A 16,199-nucleotide genomic window follows, 5' to 3' on the forward strand; every position below is an offset into this window, starting at 1 on the left:
GGGGGTGCTGTAAGGAAGTTGTCACAGTTTAAGATACAAAGCTGTTAATGGCAATTCATAGCACCCATACGGAACCAATTTTGGTTGGGTGGGGGGGGGGGGGGTGGAGAGCGGGTAAACAACCTTAGTTTGACAACATTCACACCTCTCATCAGAATGCTCTAGACATCCAAACATATTTATTTGAATTCAATGAAACACTTAAGCTCGTCTAATGGCAATTTCATCATTTTCAATTGTTATATAAACCTATCTTGTTTGCTCATGTCCGTTAGGGAAGGAAATTGGTGTCCTTGCCCAGTTCAGATGACACACGTCTTCAGATGCGCAGCAATGTGGCTGATTCTTAACTGCCCGCTGAAATGGCGCCATCAAGAGACACCATTCAAGGATCCGAAATAACTTAAGTTCTGGTCACCCTCTTACAGGGAGCATGGCAGCAAGCTGGGCAGGGTTCAGAAAAGATTTACCAGGATGTTGCCAGGAATGGAAGATTTGAGCTATTGGGGGAGACTGAATAGGCGGGAATTTTGTCCCAATGGGGTAGAGGTGGTTGAGGGGTGACCCGAGTGGTTTATGAAATCATGAGTGACATAGACAAGGATAATAGTAAAAGTCTTTTGCCCAAGGGTGGGGGTGTTCAAAACTAGGGGGCATATTTTTAAGGTGAGAGGAAAAAGATTTAAAAAGGACATGACAGGCAACTTCTGTTAAAAAATACAGAGTGGTTTGTGTGTGGAATGAACTTCCAGAGGAAGTGGTGGGAAAGGTACAGTTATAACCTTTAAAAGGCATTTGGGCAAGTACATGAATAGGAAAGACATGGAGAGATAACGGTCCCGGAACAGGCAGTTGAGTTGAGTTTGGGATTATGGTCAGCATGAACTGGTTGGACCAAAGGGTCTGTTACCATTCTGTATGGCTCCACAACTTTAACAGCAATGCCCACCATTTACCAAACAAAAGTTTTTTTAAAAAACTTCAATTGAACATTAGATCTTTCAGAATTCCAGAAAACAGTGTTTCCTCCAACAGTTTTGGTGACTCAGGTTTTGAAACATTTGCTACTTTTCATCTGTTACATCAGCATCTAAATTTTACAGTTCTCCCATTTCTCACAACACACCAATATTATCAGACATGCCTGCCTTTCACCATGGTGGGATCAAAGTTCTTCCTGTCCCAGAAGCTCCCTCATATTCCTACCACATCATGCAGCTGATTTGAAATGATCAGCCACTCTGTAAATCTTTAGGTCACAAAAGTAAAATCAAGAATTGCAGACTCTGGAAATCTGAAACAAAAAAAGGAATTGAAAAAACTCAGCAGGTCTGGAAGCAAATGCATAATATGAAGAACGATCACTGGACTTGAAACATTAACTCTTTCTCTCACCACAGGTGTTGTCAGACGTGCTGAGTTTCTCGAACAAAAGCACATTAAATAAATGACCTCCTTTTCCGTGCTGAAACCTCAGTGACGTGGGAACATTCATAACACACTCGCTCTTCAGTTACAATATACCAGCAGATATCACCTGAAATATACTAATTAGACTTTGATCACAATTGGCAACCTTGCATACATCCCTGCAATGCTAGAATTAAGTTGTAGCAATTAACAGGTTGTTAGACGTGAGGACAAGCATCTTCTTCGTCCATGACAATGAAGCTAGTTTAAAGCAGCATGTTAATGCATTTGCCTTGACAGCAGTATACAGAAAGAAGCCTGATGGACTGCAGACGTTTAAATCCAAGTACCCAGTAATTTGTCCTTTCTGATACCGAGCAATCTTACTATTCTGATGTCCGGATTTACTTGCGGTAACATAATCCTGTCAGAAACCTCCAAGGCAACAGCATCAACACAGGACCAAAAAGCAAGTGCATGTACACCCAGGTCTGATCTTCAAAAGGCTGGAACATCAGGGCCTCAGCACTAATGCCACAAGCCCAGCTCAGAGGAAATGAAATGCAAAAATGCAATGTTAATTCTCTCCCTATTATGGAGCAGGTCAGCATGGGTGTTCAGTTCAACTGTAGTCAAAGCTCACCAAACAGATTGCTGCAGCTGAAAACACCAGCTCATGACCACCCTTAAGGGCAACCAGGGAGTGATAAATGCTAACTCAGCAGTGACACCCATATCCTGCGAGTGAATAAAAATAGTCAGATGTCACAGCAAGTCCAGGTCCATCAGATTCAAAATGGGACGCTCTCATTTCTACCCCACCCACCACAACAGGTTTCCAACCTCTACTTTGAGTCGACTGATATCTTACATTTCCCACAACTGATTTTTCTCAAGACCAAATATCCTGAGCAGTGAGCAACGACCAAAAATTAATAAATCTAACTGCTCTTCCTGTGCTAATCACAGGTTGGCCACTCTTTTCAGTCGGTCAATCCCACAAAGTTTGACGGCTTGTTTTAGGGCCAGAAGCAACAGAATTGCATGACACACTTCAGGCAAAGAATCTAAGCAGGAGGCTGCCAGTAGTTTCATATATGAAATATGCATAATTACAGACCCTAAACAAAATCAGTTTAGGGAAGCCCAGAGGACACAGACAAAAGTCATTGGTGCAGCGAGTGTAGAAAAGGAAAACTGGATTATTTACTGGAGGCTTGTTGGGGTAGACGAGACGGAAGATTAAATGTATTCATAAATTTGCACCCCTTTAAGCCACCGTCACATGAATCCACCACACAGGTACTGGCACATCATAATTAAATACCAACAGGGAACAGCTTCATGACTGTTTGATGTTCAGGACAACGGACCTCCATGTCCCATTCAGAGCCCTGCATGAGACTGCACTGAGCTGACAAGAGTTCAATGCAGGAGCAACCACTCAATGCAATATTTTAAAGGAATTGAGATTCACATTAAAAAGATGGCTGTGAATGGAGAAAGCTGCAGTATGTGAACAGTGGAACGTGTGTACAAATTGGCTAACTGGCACATCAAGGTTGTCTACGCTGAGGCAGCTTTGCATTCAACTCAAATTCTACTTTTATGATTCAGGTCATTCATTATCCAAGACCCTTGGGTAATCCTAAACTTTACTGCAAATGTAACATTTGCTCACGTTTGCCAAAATTATTCATTCTCATGCACTGCTGGACTGGTTCAGTCAAATGACCTTGCAAGTGCAAAAATAAGCTTGTTAAACAATCCAGAAACAGACACCTGCCTGTGGTTTCTCAGGGACCTTGCGTATGAATTATACATAATTACACACCCCAAACAAAATCAGTTTAGGGAAGCCCAGAGGCCAACAACTCAGCACAGACAGAAGTCACTGATGCACTGTTACCACACAAAGGGAAACTGGATTACTGACTCATCGTCTAATCAGCTTTCAGAACTGTGCAAAAGGTTCACCTGTTATGCAAGCACTAGAAGCAACGATTCATGTACAAGCCAGACAAGGAACTAAAACTCAATTTTAACAAAAAAAATTCCTACTGCGCATTTCCAGATCTCAATCAATATTGACTGTGCCAGGCTTGTAAAACTTGGCAGCTTTATGACAGAGTGGGTAGAAATCAAACATTTTGGTAATAAGACCAAGTTCCTCTGTTGAGGAAATAAATTCCATTTCACCTTCCCCCGACCACTCCTCCAAAACCACCAACTCAATCAGAATACTAGAACACCCTGAACCGATTCAAAAAGCTTTTAATCAGAATGTAGGGGTAGGAAATTTGGCACCTTAAGCCTACTCTGCCATTTCAGATGATTGCGGCAGATTGATTAAGGACTCAATTCCACTTTCTTGTCTGTCTCCCAAACCCTTAACTCCCTAACCCTCCAAAATATTTGACTTAATGTTGAATGTATTCAATGGCCCAACCTTCACTGTTTTCTGAGGAAGAGAATGCTACATGCAAATGACCTTCAGAAAAAGAAATTCTCCCAATCCCAGTCTTAAAAGAATGACATCTTATTCTTCAATGGTGTCCTCTGAAAGGGAAGCCACCTTCTCAGAATCCACCAGTGCCAGTCAACTCATGACCTTAGATTTTTTTTAAACAAACTCTGACAATTAAAGCAATCACAACCAGACTGAACCATCCTATTCACGCACCTGCAGAAAATGGGAGCAGTAACCTTGGCTGGTTTCACATGACAACCTGCCCCCATCTCCTGGAAGGTATAGCAAGTCATTTATACAGCATGTTCCGTAATTGTGAGATGGGTTTTACAGCCCATGAGGCACTTTTCTGAATTTCTGGCTGTCACATTGCTTTTGATTACAACAATTTCAGACAGCACCCTGGAATCTTTCACCCACACACAAGGAAGCAGGTGGAAGCCAAGTTTTACACATCATGTAAAAGACCACTTCAACAGAGTGGCATTCCCTCAGTACTGTGCTGGGGGATGAGTCTGGATTTGTCACTAAAGATTCTGGAGCAGGACTTCAAATCACCATGTGGTGGAGACAACAGCACTCCCCAGGGAAGGGCAGCTGCTTTGATGGTACTGCAATCTCTAGACGCCCCGGCTAACTAGGTGCAACAGAAAACGAAGCCAACTCAACCTCTTAGATTGTACATAAAATTGCATGTTCAGTTAAACTTTGAGAACATGACACAGCCCCATCAAGTAAAGTCTTCCTTTCAACTGAAGATTGGTCCCCAAGCCATCTGAAGCCCATTCGTCATGACAGCTCACTTTTGTTTTTACTTTTTTCATGTCAGATGTGGGTGTCTCTTGTTGACTGGCATTCTTGCCCACCCCTAATTGCCCTTGAGAAGGTGGTGGTGAGCTGCCTTCTTGAACCGTTGCTGACTACCTGCTGTAGGTTGACCTACAATGTCATTGGAAGGGAATTCCAGGATTTTGATCCAGCAATAGTGAAGGAATGGTGATTATATCTCCAAGTCAGGATAGTGAGAGGCTTGGAGTGGAACTTGCAAGGAGTGGTCTTCCCATATATCTGCTACCTTTGTTCTTCTAGGTGGAAGTGAGATGTGGAAAAGTGCTGCATTGCCCCAATCTTTGGGCTAGACTAGCATCACAAAGAAAAGCAAAGCAGAGTATATTTCTCCCCTCTATTTCAGCATATTAAGTGCCTTTTACAGATACAGTTCTCCATGGGTCTGAACCACAAGCTCCTGCAAGCAGATTGCATGAGGAAATAACCCTTTCTCCAAACATCCTCAGGGACATTCCCACTTTCCTGCTCTTTCAGCGCACATGCAAGAAAAATGCAGGTGTGTAACCGTCTCATCGTGATCATGTCTTAACTGAATAGAAGTGTGCCAGCAGAAATGACATGCAGTGTACCCTTAACAAAATTTGATTAATTTTCTTCAGATGGACTACACTCAACAATTCTTGCCTGTAGATACTCAATAACGTACTCACCTACTTGCAGCACCCGATCTATGGCTCCAGTTTCCAACAGTCGTAGCCCTTTGTTGAAGGGAACTTCACCATCCTTCTCCCCTTCCTGACATTGATAGCTAAGTGATGAATACATGCAAATCTCTCGCTCATTTCTGGGGAAGGACCAGAAAATAATCCTCCGTTGAACTGGCTCTGGAATACGAGAAAATCTCTCCTCTACCTAAAAACAAAATGTAGACAGAATAAAGAAAGTATGAGAAACAATACAATAAACACTTCAAAATCTTAAGACAATAGTGAGAGAGAAAGGCACATCAAAAAGCATTCTGGTTTTCAGAAGCGGTCAACTTAAAATTTAACTTTTGGAACCTAAATCAAAGTATCGTTCTTGTTGCAACGTTCAAAGAAGTTCTGAAAAGCAAAACATTCTTGTATGGACAGGAATGGTAGCCTTTGACAATTCCAATCCAGCAGCAATGCAGAACAAGAAGCTCCTTTTAAAGGAGCAAACAGCAACTTGGGTTCATCAGTATCAGCCGCCCTGCCTTCTTCTCAGCCCAATACCCTCTACTTTAACCAGAGTCCATTACAAAGCCTTTTGTTGAAACCTCTACCCTGCATCATGAGAAACCAATGAAAAACAAGCGACAAGGCCACTTGGCCCATCAAGTCCATTCTTTCCACAGATATTGCTGGGATAAATTATATGTGGACAGCACCCAAACCACAAAACAGAAGTAGCACATACTTTTCCCTTCATTATTTGTTGGCAGTTCAAACCCCAAGCTTTTCACTCAGCTCTGCCGCTACATAAACATAATCACAGATTTCTTTTAAACTATGTTTAAGTGAGTACTTCACCTGCTGATTATGTTACTGACCATTTGAAGTAGCTGCCAGAAAGGAGAGGCCATTGAGCGAACTGAATTTCCACCGTAATCAAATCGGGTATTGAAGGCCAGGTCAGCCCAGTGCCAACATTCACACCTGGAAATCAGTGATGTTAGCCTCCAAGCACTTACGGCACTCACTGCAGCTCCTCTCACCAACAATTCAACAAACGCATTAGCCCATTTGTATTACAGGAATTTGATATGAGAACACAAGACAGCTGTATAACATCAGCAAGTCTTGATGGATTGATGCCAATATACTGGGAAGCAGTGCACTTAATCACATTCAAGATTCTTAAGTTTGCTACCTTCCCACCATTGTGGATGTCAGCAATACAGCACCCTTTGAAGGAACAGCACTACCTTCAACAAGATTTATTCTCCCCACCACTTGCCCTTTGCACCTTTTCAAGATTCTACAGGAGAGGAGTTGACATTACAAAGCAATAAAAAGATAGGAGAAAGATTTTAAAGGGCCCTGAGGGGGCACAGAAAGTAGCAGATGCAGGTACAGTCAACGCTTAGAAGACATATGAACAGGAACAGTTTAGAAGAGTAAGGACCAAATGCAGGTAGGTGGAATTAGTTTAATTTGGGAAACGTGGTCAGCGTGGACGAGTTGGACCGAAGGGTCTGTTTCCCTGTTGTATGACTTTCTGACAATATGCGTTCACATGACACCTTTAATGCAAACATACTCACAACAGCATTATGAAGCAAAATCAAAATCACTTAGAAAAGGGATCATTAAAGGAAGGTCAGGGATTTGAAAGCAGGGGCACAAATTGTTAGAAACTAGGCTTTGCTTAATCAGGAAGCAACGTAGGTCAGCAAGCACAGGGGCAATGGGAAAGTGGGACTGAGAGTCTGGGCATCAGTAACTGTTTCGGATGACATCATGCTGACAAAGAAATGTCGGCCAGGCTAAAGCAATCCAAACATGCGAGAAACCTCTAGCGCAAAGAACGCTCAACGCTGTAGGTGGGTTCAGAAGACACTCAGTGAAGCATCATTTCTGACTTTATAAGGAACATTTCAATGATGACAGCCTTTAACCTCACTCATGGACATCTGTTATTCTGCAACTAGCATACTGATCGCGACACTACAAGAAGCCACAAACCACACTTGTTTTCGTGGAGATTTCCACTTTGAAGTAGAAAAGTTTTGTTATGGTACCCTGGAAGTTGCTACAGCTTCAATCACCTTGAGGCAAAGTTACGTCAGTCCCAAGATTGCGGGATTGCTCTGTCCAGGGAGTACGGGGGCATAGAGTACATTTCCACACCCACTTATAACCAAGATGCGTAATTAACAACTACTTTATAGAACTGACAGTTTGGAAATTTTTACAAATTTAAAGCCAGAAATTAAGGACGACCCAGAAACTGTCAGAGCAGTGCAGATGAACTAATCAGCAACCTAAACCTATGAGACAAATCAATTTCAGATGAAAAGCTCCAATCAGAACAACTGCCAGATTAAAAAAACCAGCACATAAACGGAATATAATGCACAGTTGGACCGATAATAAAAGGTTTTACAATTACAACTGGGCAAGGCAGAATTGTGAATTTAATGAGAGATTTATGAAGCATGCGACAACACCCCAACCAAAAAAACTTTGAAGTCACGCTGGACCCATATCGTGTGAATGAGCCATTTAAACACTGACTTAATGCTGGCCAATTTCTGGAGCAAGGCTAGAAATGAAAGACTGAATAATCTTTAAATTAAAAACCATTTCAAATAGTCTCAATTTCTCTCCCTTCCCACAACTCTTTTTTGAGAAAGAATCTACACGGACTCGAACTCAGAACAGGTTTGGCAAAAAGACAGAAGCAACAAAGTTAAATCTGAATCTCACTTAGTTGACCTTGCTTGCCACTCAGACCTCCTTGCTGGGGTAACTCGCCCCCAGGGAGGAACTGAATAAAGTGGGGGTGTAAGAGCAGAAAAGACTAAAGAAGGTGTGGATTCAAAGTCTGACACTTCTTTAGTAACATGCATCTTCTGGGTGTTTCAGGTGAAAACAATGCATCTCTCCACAGACAAATCTCGAGGCTCATACATCACACACACATCTGTTCTCAACCAAAACTTAAACCCATGCGCTCACGACCAACATACATTTCAGAACATGCACTACACAAATCAACTGTGATATTCCATATCAGAAACTATGTAAGCACAAAAAGGCCACATTCTCAAGGAACCCTCAATTGGCTACATTTTCAATTGATGTAAACAACCTTGTACAAGACTGGTAACACAGGATCAATTCTGCGTGTCAATTAATTAGAATATTTTATCTACTTCGTGACAACCATAGGAGAGCCATTCTGTTTCTCCTAAAGTTATGCCCTTTGCTGGTTTGAAACAGCTTTGGGCAAAGTGAATCAACTTTACAAAACAAAATCAGTCAATTCAAGCTGTTTGCAGACCTCTTCGGTACTAACTTGCTGGTAAATAACTTAACAAAAGCAGTCATTACTGTTATCTGTTGGACCACAAACCCAAGAATGCAATCTGCAGTGAAATGCCAGAGTCTCTCACTAATACTAGCGCTAAAATTAACTGCAGACACAAGGGGAATTATACCCAGAAATGTGATGACTTCTACTGCAGGAATCAACTCTGGGACTTACGATCATACGGGAAGAGGAGGATAAAGGAGAGAAGAAAATAGAAAAAAGGACACTTGTTCAACTATTCATGTTATTTTAAATCATTTTATACCATCCTGTACCAGAACATAGACGTCAACCAGTCCATTTAATTCACTACGAATTTTCACTTAATTTTCCTACTGCTCCTCAACCACAATTCTGTCTTTTTTCTTTTTTAAAAAAACCTGCTCTGCCACTTTTTCTAAAAAAAATCTTTTATAACACCTTCCCCACAGGATACAGATTAATCACCCAACTTTCAATTCAGGAGAAAATGAAAAATCCCTCGTGCCTTCCCCCCGCTTAAAAAAACAAAAGGAACAAATACTTCATTTTTGATTAATTAATGTTTGGTGGGGGTGGATGAAAAGGACTCCACTTTTTTGCAGGGAGGTGGTGGTCGGTAAGAGATCTGGACAAACAGCAGGCTTTCGAAAAATAAACAAAGTACAATTTAGTTTTAAGGGGGGGGTTTAATTTTAAGGAAATAATGTGAATGGCAAAAGGTGTGTAAAAGACAATTGGGAAGAAGACCAAATTTTTTTTTTAAATGGGGAAATTAAGGCAGGACTGGGTGGAGAAATGATTGAAATCAGTATTTTTAATGTGAAACTTGAAGCTGTGGAGTGTTTATGCTGGTGGATTTGGGCTGGCACTGACAGCTCAGGGTTTTATTGCCTATTGTTTTCAGCCCCCTCTTGCTTATTGTAGTAATTTATTCTTTAATTTTCCTGTCTTCTCTCCTCCCTCACCCACACCACCACCCACCCCCCTCCCGTCACAGACCCACTCCCCTCACCTGCTCGAAGGGCCACTTCTCCGCCACTTTCTTGGCGCTTATGTCCAGCAGGGTGTCGGGCTTGTGGAGCCTGCCGTGGGCCGGCTTTGTCTGGGCCGCTCGTGCCGCCGCTGCGGCCGCCGCCGCCGTCGCCGCCGCCGCTCCCCAGCAGTCACCCAGGCACAGCCGCTTGGCCGGCGGCTCGGCTCCGCCACCGGCGGTGGCTGCTGGCGCTGCTGCTCCACCATCCGACATCGCCGCCGACTCGCTCACAACTGACCGCACGCCGGTTCTCCCCGCCCCTTTTATAAACACCGCCGCGCGCGCCCGCCCACCCTCCGTTTCCATTGGCCCGCACTCGGCAGAAAACCCGCCGCTCCATTGCTCAAGTGCGTTGCCTGTCACCCGATCCCCGCCTAGCACTTCTTCCAGTGGTCATATCGCTGTCCATTATAGTCTGCTGCAGTTTCTATGGTCAGTTTCCCAGTCAATCATCAGGCTCACCACCCTCCATCTCTTCTATTGGTCAATCCCCGGTACACACAGACGCCCCCCAACCTAGTGATTCTGTATTGGTCCGACATACTGTCAATCACATACTTTGCATTATCATTGGTCAAATTTCCAGTTCGTCAACGATCGCCTCGCCCTCCGGCGCCTTGTTGGCCGATTTCTCCGTTCATCACACCCCTACCCACCCATTCCGTCTTTCATTGATCAATCTGCCCATCCATCGGTATCTTTCCCACCCTCTAGCTCCTCTAATGGCCACTTTTTCAGCATACCCAGCTACTATTGGTCATTCCGTTTGTCCATCAGAGCCTTCACCTTACGGTTCCCCATCCTCACGTCAATCAGCTGCCGAATGAGCCCGCCCACCACAGGCGGAGCGAGCTGTCAATCATTCCCCCGTATCCCCACCTACCCAGCTGCAGGAGAATTAATGATGTGTATTATTGCAGCCTGAGTCAATCATGCTCATGTCTGGGGCAGTCTGGTCTTGGATATTTTAAATCATTGCCAGACGAAAAATAAGGAACTGTAAATGTGTCGCATTCAAAACTACAAAAAAAAAGTTATCTTAAACAAACTGCATCAGCAAATTCTGCAAATCAAGTGTAAACCATACAAGGTCCCAGATTCAATTCACGTGCTCGGAGTCAGAATGGGTTTTGCCATCTTGAATTGAATTAGCAACGGTACAGTTAGCCTCACCATCCACTAAAATGAAAGAAATCACTCTATGTTTCCAATTATCACGACTAGACAGCGATGCTCTGTCTGAGAATGGCCATGCCAGGAGTCAGGACTGTGGGGCTCAGCTGCAGGCTTAGCCTCAGTGGCCTGTGGTCAGACAGAAGTGAGCAGTCAAGGCTTATGAATAACAGTGACGGATACCAGTGGAAAGCAGGGCCTGTGGAAACTTGCACCGAAACCACGAGAAGTTGGGGAGAAGAACAAACACAGCAGCCCAAATCAAGAATGATAAAAGCCCAAGACAACAAAGTGCGGAGCTGGACCCTTCAGGGTCTAGGCCCAAAAGGTCAGCTTTTGTGCTCCTGAGATGCTGCTTGGCCTGCTGTATTCGTCCAGCTCCACACTTTGTTGTCTTGGATTCTCCAGCATCTGCAGTTCCCATTATCAATGATTAAAAGCCCAGCTAGATTACCAAAGAAGGAGGGTCACTAGACTCTAAATGTGAACTCTGCTTTCTCTCTCTACACAGATACCACCAGGACCTACTGACTTTCCCCAGCAATTCCTGTAATGTTTCAGATTTCCAGCATCCACAGTCCTTTATTTTATTTTAGATTATGAAAGATTTGGTCATTCATAGAATTATAGAATCTCTACAGTGCAGAAGAGTCCTTTCAGCTGATCATGGAGTCTCCAAGGAGCATCCCATCCAACCTAACCCCACAACTCCACATTTCCCATGGCTTATCCACCTAGACCACTCATCACTTGACACTATCGACAATTTAGCATGGCCAATTCAACTAACCTGTACATCTTTGGACTGTGAAATAAAACTGGAGCACACCAATCTGAGATACACAGAGAATGTGCAAACTCCACACAGACAGTCACCCCAAGGTGGAATCAAACCTGGGTTCCAGGTGCTGTGAGGCATCAGTGCTACCACTGAGCCACTATTGATTATGTTATTCCTAGATCGTCTACACTAAACCTTGCTTTCACAAAGACTGCATATTTGCCAAATCATGTGTCGATAACAGATACATTTCAATTTACTTAACTGCTTGCTAATTTTTTTCATTTGAGATATTTTGCTTGCTCCTTTTGTTGCAGCAGTCAGGTGGTGAGGAACATTTATGGCACTGCGCAATGGGTCATTAAATAACAAATCCATATTCTGGGCCAAAGCACTAATCTTCTAACTGGCAATCTCACACAGCAGAGGTCACAAGCTGGTAGGTAAGAAAAGTTGAATTTTTAAAAAGGAACAATGTGCTTGTGATGCATGAGAAGCTTTGCAGAGGCTGGAGCTTGGGGAGATCACAATTCTGGATCTGGTTGTATTTGAACTGAACAGTTTTGAACCATTTGCAACTGATACTGTGTGCCTGAGAATGGAAAGTGATCCATTTCTCAGTGTCACATCCCTCTTCGATCAGTGCCACAGCCTGCGTGAGTCTTTAAAACCAGTTTAATAGGAGACAGGAAAAGAAAACAAAAACCTGTTGTTTTTCTCAGTTACACATACATCCCAAAATAACAGTCCTCATCCATCTGTGGAGACATTGGCCGAAGGAGAGGCCATTCAGCCCTGCATGCCTATTCTATCATTCACTTGGACTGTCGCTGATCTCTGCCCCAAGTCCATTGACATATATTCACTCTGTACCTTTTGTTTTACTAAGCTTATAAAAATCTAGCAATCTCAGACGTGACCTTACGCTCCTTCCAGGGCGGGTGGGGTGAGGAAGACAACTTTCTAGATTTTCAATGTCTTTTGTGTAAGAAATTGTTTCCTGATTCACCTACCTTCTGATTTAAAGTCATGACCACCAACCCACCCCCCAACTCTCTAGCACAGCCTTGTTCCATATCTCAGGAAATAGTTTTACTGTGCATAGCCTGAATTATTTAAATACTTTGATGAGATCACTCTTCAACTAACCCGATCTATCCAACCACCCCCACAATATAACCATTTTAAGTCCTGGTATTATTTCTGGCAAATCTGCCCTGTTTATCCCTCCCTGTTCGAAACTGAACAAAGTACTCCAGATGGAACCTGACAAATGCTCAGGAGGTTGATAAATCATTTCCTCACATTTGTATCCTCCTTCTATTTTGGTAACTGTACGCTAGGTTTTAACAATTTATGTAGACAGACAACTGAATCCACCTAGTCTGTGGCCATCGCAAAAATATTCCAAATTTTCCCCTCAAACTCAAAGTAAATGACCTCACGCTGAACTCTATGATCCCACCACTTAAGTCCAAGTTTCTTTGTAAGTCCATGTCAACATAGCCTCTAACTTAGCGTCAACAGCAAACTTGGATATACAATTCTGTATTACATAAATGGAGAAATACTGTGGAAAGTCTTCATGTATGAATCACAAAAACTAAGTTCAGTGGATAATAGGGAAGGTGGGTCAAATGTTAACCTTCATTTCAAAGAGATTGGAGCGTAAAAGTAGGGAGGTTTTGCTAAAACTACAAAAGTCACTAATTTAGCTCAGATAGACTTTGTCTTAGATAAAAACCAAAGGAACTGTAAATGCTGGAAATTAGAAACCAAAGCAGAAATTGCTGGAAAAGCTCAGCAGTTCTGGCAGCATCTGGGAAGAGAAATCAGGTTTTCACCTTTTCTTAGAATGCACTAAAATTAAGACAATTTTTTTAAAATCTATGTTCTTTGTTATTGGTATAGGTGCCATGGTATGGTGACTTATACACTTTTCACTGTATGTTTTTGTTCAAAATAAAATCTGTTCTAAACAAAACCATGAGAAGTCTTGGGTTCCCTTTCAAAGGAAAGGTATACAGAAACAGTTCATCATGTTGATTCCAGGCTTGGATGGGCCTGTACTCATTGGAATTTAGAAGAATGAAAGGTAAGACCATAAGACCATAAGACATAGGAGTGGAAGTAAGGCCATTCGGCCCATCAAGTCCACTCCGCCACTTAAATCGTGGCTGATGGGCATTTCATCTCCACTTCCCTGCACACTCCCCATAGACCTTGGTCACCTTATAGAAACATATAAGATTCTAGGGGATTTGACGGGATAGAGGCGGAGACGTTTCCCCCTGTGGAATTGTCCAGGACTAGAGGGACATTTCAGAATAAAGGGTCCCCCATCTAAGACAAAGGTGTGGAGGAATTTCTTCTCTCAGAAGGTAGTAATCTGTGGAATTCTTGACCGCAGAGAGCTGGCAAGGCTGGGTCATTAAATACATTCAAGGCTGAGATAGATTATTAACCAGTAACAGGATAGATTATTAACCAGTAAAAGAATGAAAGATTATGGGGAAAAGGCAGGAACGTGGAGTTGAGGATTATCAAATTAGCCATGATGTTATTGAATGGTAGAGCAGACTCAATGGGCTGAATGGTTTCCTGTAGCTTTTGATCTTTATTACTTCAAGTCATCAATATAAGGGAAGCGGAGGCCTGAGAACATATCAGGCCACCCAGAGGACAAATCTCCTGTCCTTATTTTCTGCCTCTTGCCTCTCAATTATGAACCCATGTCATGAAAGTGACTCAGTGCACTCTCAGTTTTGCTCATAATCTCTCATGTCAATAGTGTTGGCATTTCACGTGAACAACAGCTAGAGGTGTTTCCCTAGTTACAATGCCAGTATCCTCCACTCTGAAAGAGGAAAGTTTAATGAAGCTTGTTTGGGAGAGGCTCTTTTCACATTTCCATTTGCAGACAATAGCACCCATGTTCGACAGTATGCGTCAGCTCTGAATGCAACAAATGGTCAAGAAGTCACTGCAATTATGCAATTTTAAGCTCAGAGCATGGCAATCTGCATAGTCTGATGGTTGACGGTACAGATGAGGTGAGAGTTACAGCCTTTGATCTCACGGTTGCATTCAATCAAGTGTGGTATCAAGGAGCTTTAGCAAAATTAGAATCAATGAGTATCGAAGGTAAACTCTCCAGTGGTTAGAATCATTCCTGGTATGTAGGAAGATGGTCACGGTTGTTGGTCAGGAGTTCCTCAGGGTAGTGTCCTAGGCCCAACCATCATCAGTTGCTTCAATGTCGTTCCGTCCATCATAAGGTCAGGAGTGGGGATGTTCAATAATCGCACAATGTTCAGCACCATTTGTGACCTCAGATACTGAAGCAATCCATGTTCACATGCAACAAGATCTGGACAATATGCAGGTTTGGGCTGACAAGTGGCAAGTAACATTTGTGCCACACATTGTCTCTTATTGGTGATGGTCATGGCCTGGCAAACTAACCACTACCCCTTGACATTCAATGGTGTTACCATCACTGAATCCCCCACTATCAACATCCTGGGAGTTAGCATTGACTAGAAACTCAACTGGACTCACCGCATAAACACAGTGACTACAACAGGTCAGAGGCTGGGAATACTGCAGTGAATAACTCACCTCCTGACTCCCCAAAGCCTGCTCACCATCTACAAGGCACAAGTCAGGAGGGTGATGGAATACTCCCCATTTGCCTGGATGGGTGCAGCCCCAACAACCCTCAAGCAGCTGGACACCATCCAGGACAAAGTGCTGCTTTCCATCTTTGATCCAGGAGCAGGTCCATGTTATTACACTGGGGTCTACGTTCACTCTGTGACCTCACAGATGACACATCTATAGGACCAGCACCCTACTCCTGCACTGGAAACACCAGCTCTCACTCACACATGGGCCCTAAGGGCTTTTTCCACAGTGCAAGGATTCCATGATCCTATTAATTGCAACTGGCTCTTTTATCAAATCAGCAGTCACACATCAATAACGTCAGGGTCCATTTGTTTTGACAATCTAGGCGGTGTTCTATACATCATCCGGTGTGGTCTAACTTGCTTCTGTACAGTCTTTAATGCAGTAAAATGTCTCAAAGTTTGATACGAAGATACATGAGATATTAGGGCAGATGGACAAAGAGTGGGCCAGGCAGCATCAGAGAAGCAGGGAAGTTGACGTTTCAGTCCTGTTCCTCTGATGCTGCCCGGCCTGCTGTGTTCCTCCAGCTCCACGCTGTGTTATCTCTGACTCCAGCATCAGCAGTTCTTACTACCTCTGGATGAAGAGTTGGTTTTAAGGGGCATCTGAAGGGTGAAGAGGTAGAGAGTGATTTAAGGAAGGAGCTTTAGCGTAAGTAAAAGCAGTAGGCGATTGAGCCTGCTCTGCCTTACAATATCATCAAGGCTTATAGTCTGCTCCCACTCCACATTCCTAACCTTTCGCATATCCTTTGTCAGCCTACAAGAGCAAAAGTCAGTCCATCCCCATCCCAAATCTATTCAGTCATG

The 16,199-nt window shown here is 43.2% G+C and overlaps 1 protein-coding gene across 2 annotated transcripts in view; it reads right to left on the reverse strand.

The window, feature by feature from the left end:
* LOC125447609 (zinc finger SWIM domain-containing protein 4-like) overlaps positions 1-9,960 on the reverse strand; it is an 85,142-nt gene extending 75,182 nt beyond the window's left edge. For both annotated transcript variants that reach the window (XM_048522165.2, XM_048522164.2), the window contains exons 1-2: positions 9,723-9,960; positions 5,380-5,581 (exon numbers count right to left, since the gene is read on the reverse strand). In XM_048522165.2, the coding sequence (XP_048378122.2) occupies positions 5,380-5,581; positions 9,723-9,956 (436 nt within the window). In that variant the 5' untranslated portion in view covers positions 9,957-9,960. The remainder of the gene's footprint in view (positions 1-5,379; positions 5,582-9,722) is intronic.
* Between the last annotated feature and the right edge of the window lie 6,239 nt (positions 9,961-16,199).

The sequence above is a fragment of the Stegostoma tigrinum genome, chromosome 35, assembly GCF_030684315.1.
Source record: "Stegostoma tigrinum isolate sSteTig4 chromosome 35, sSteTig4.hap1, whole genome shotgun sequence".
Classification (NCBI taxonomy): Eukaryota; Metazoa; Chordata; class Chondrichthyes; order Orectolobiformes; family Stegostomatidae; genus Stegostoma; species Stegostoma tigrinum.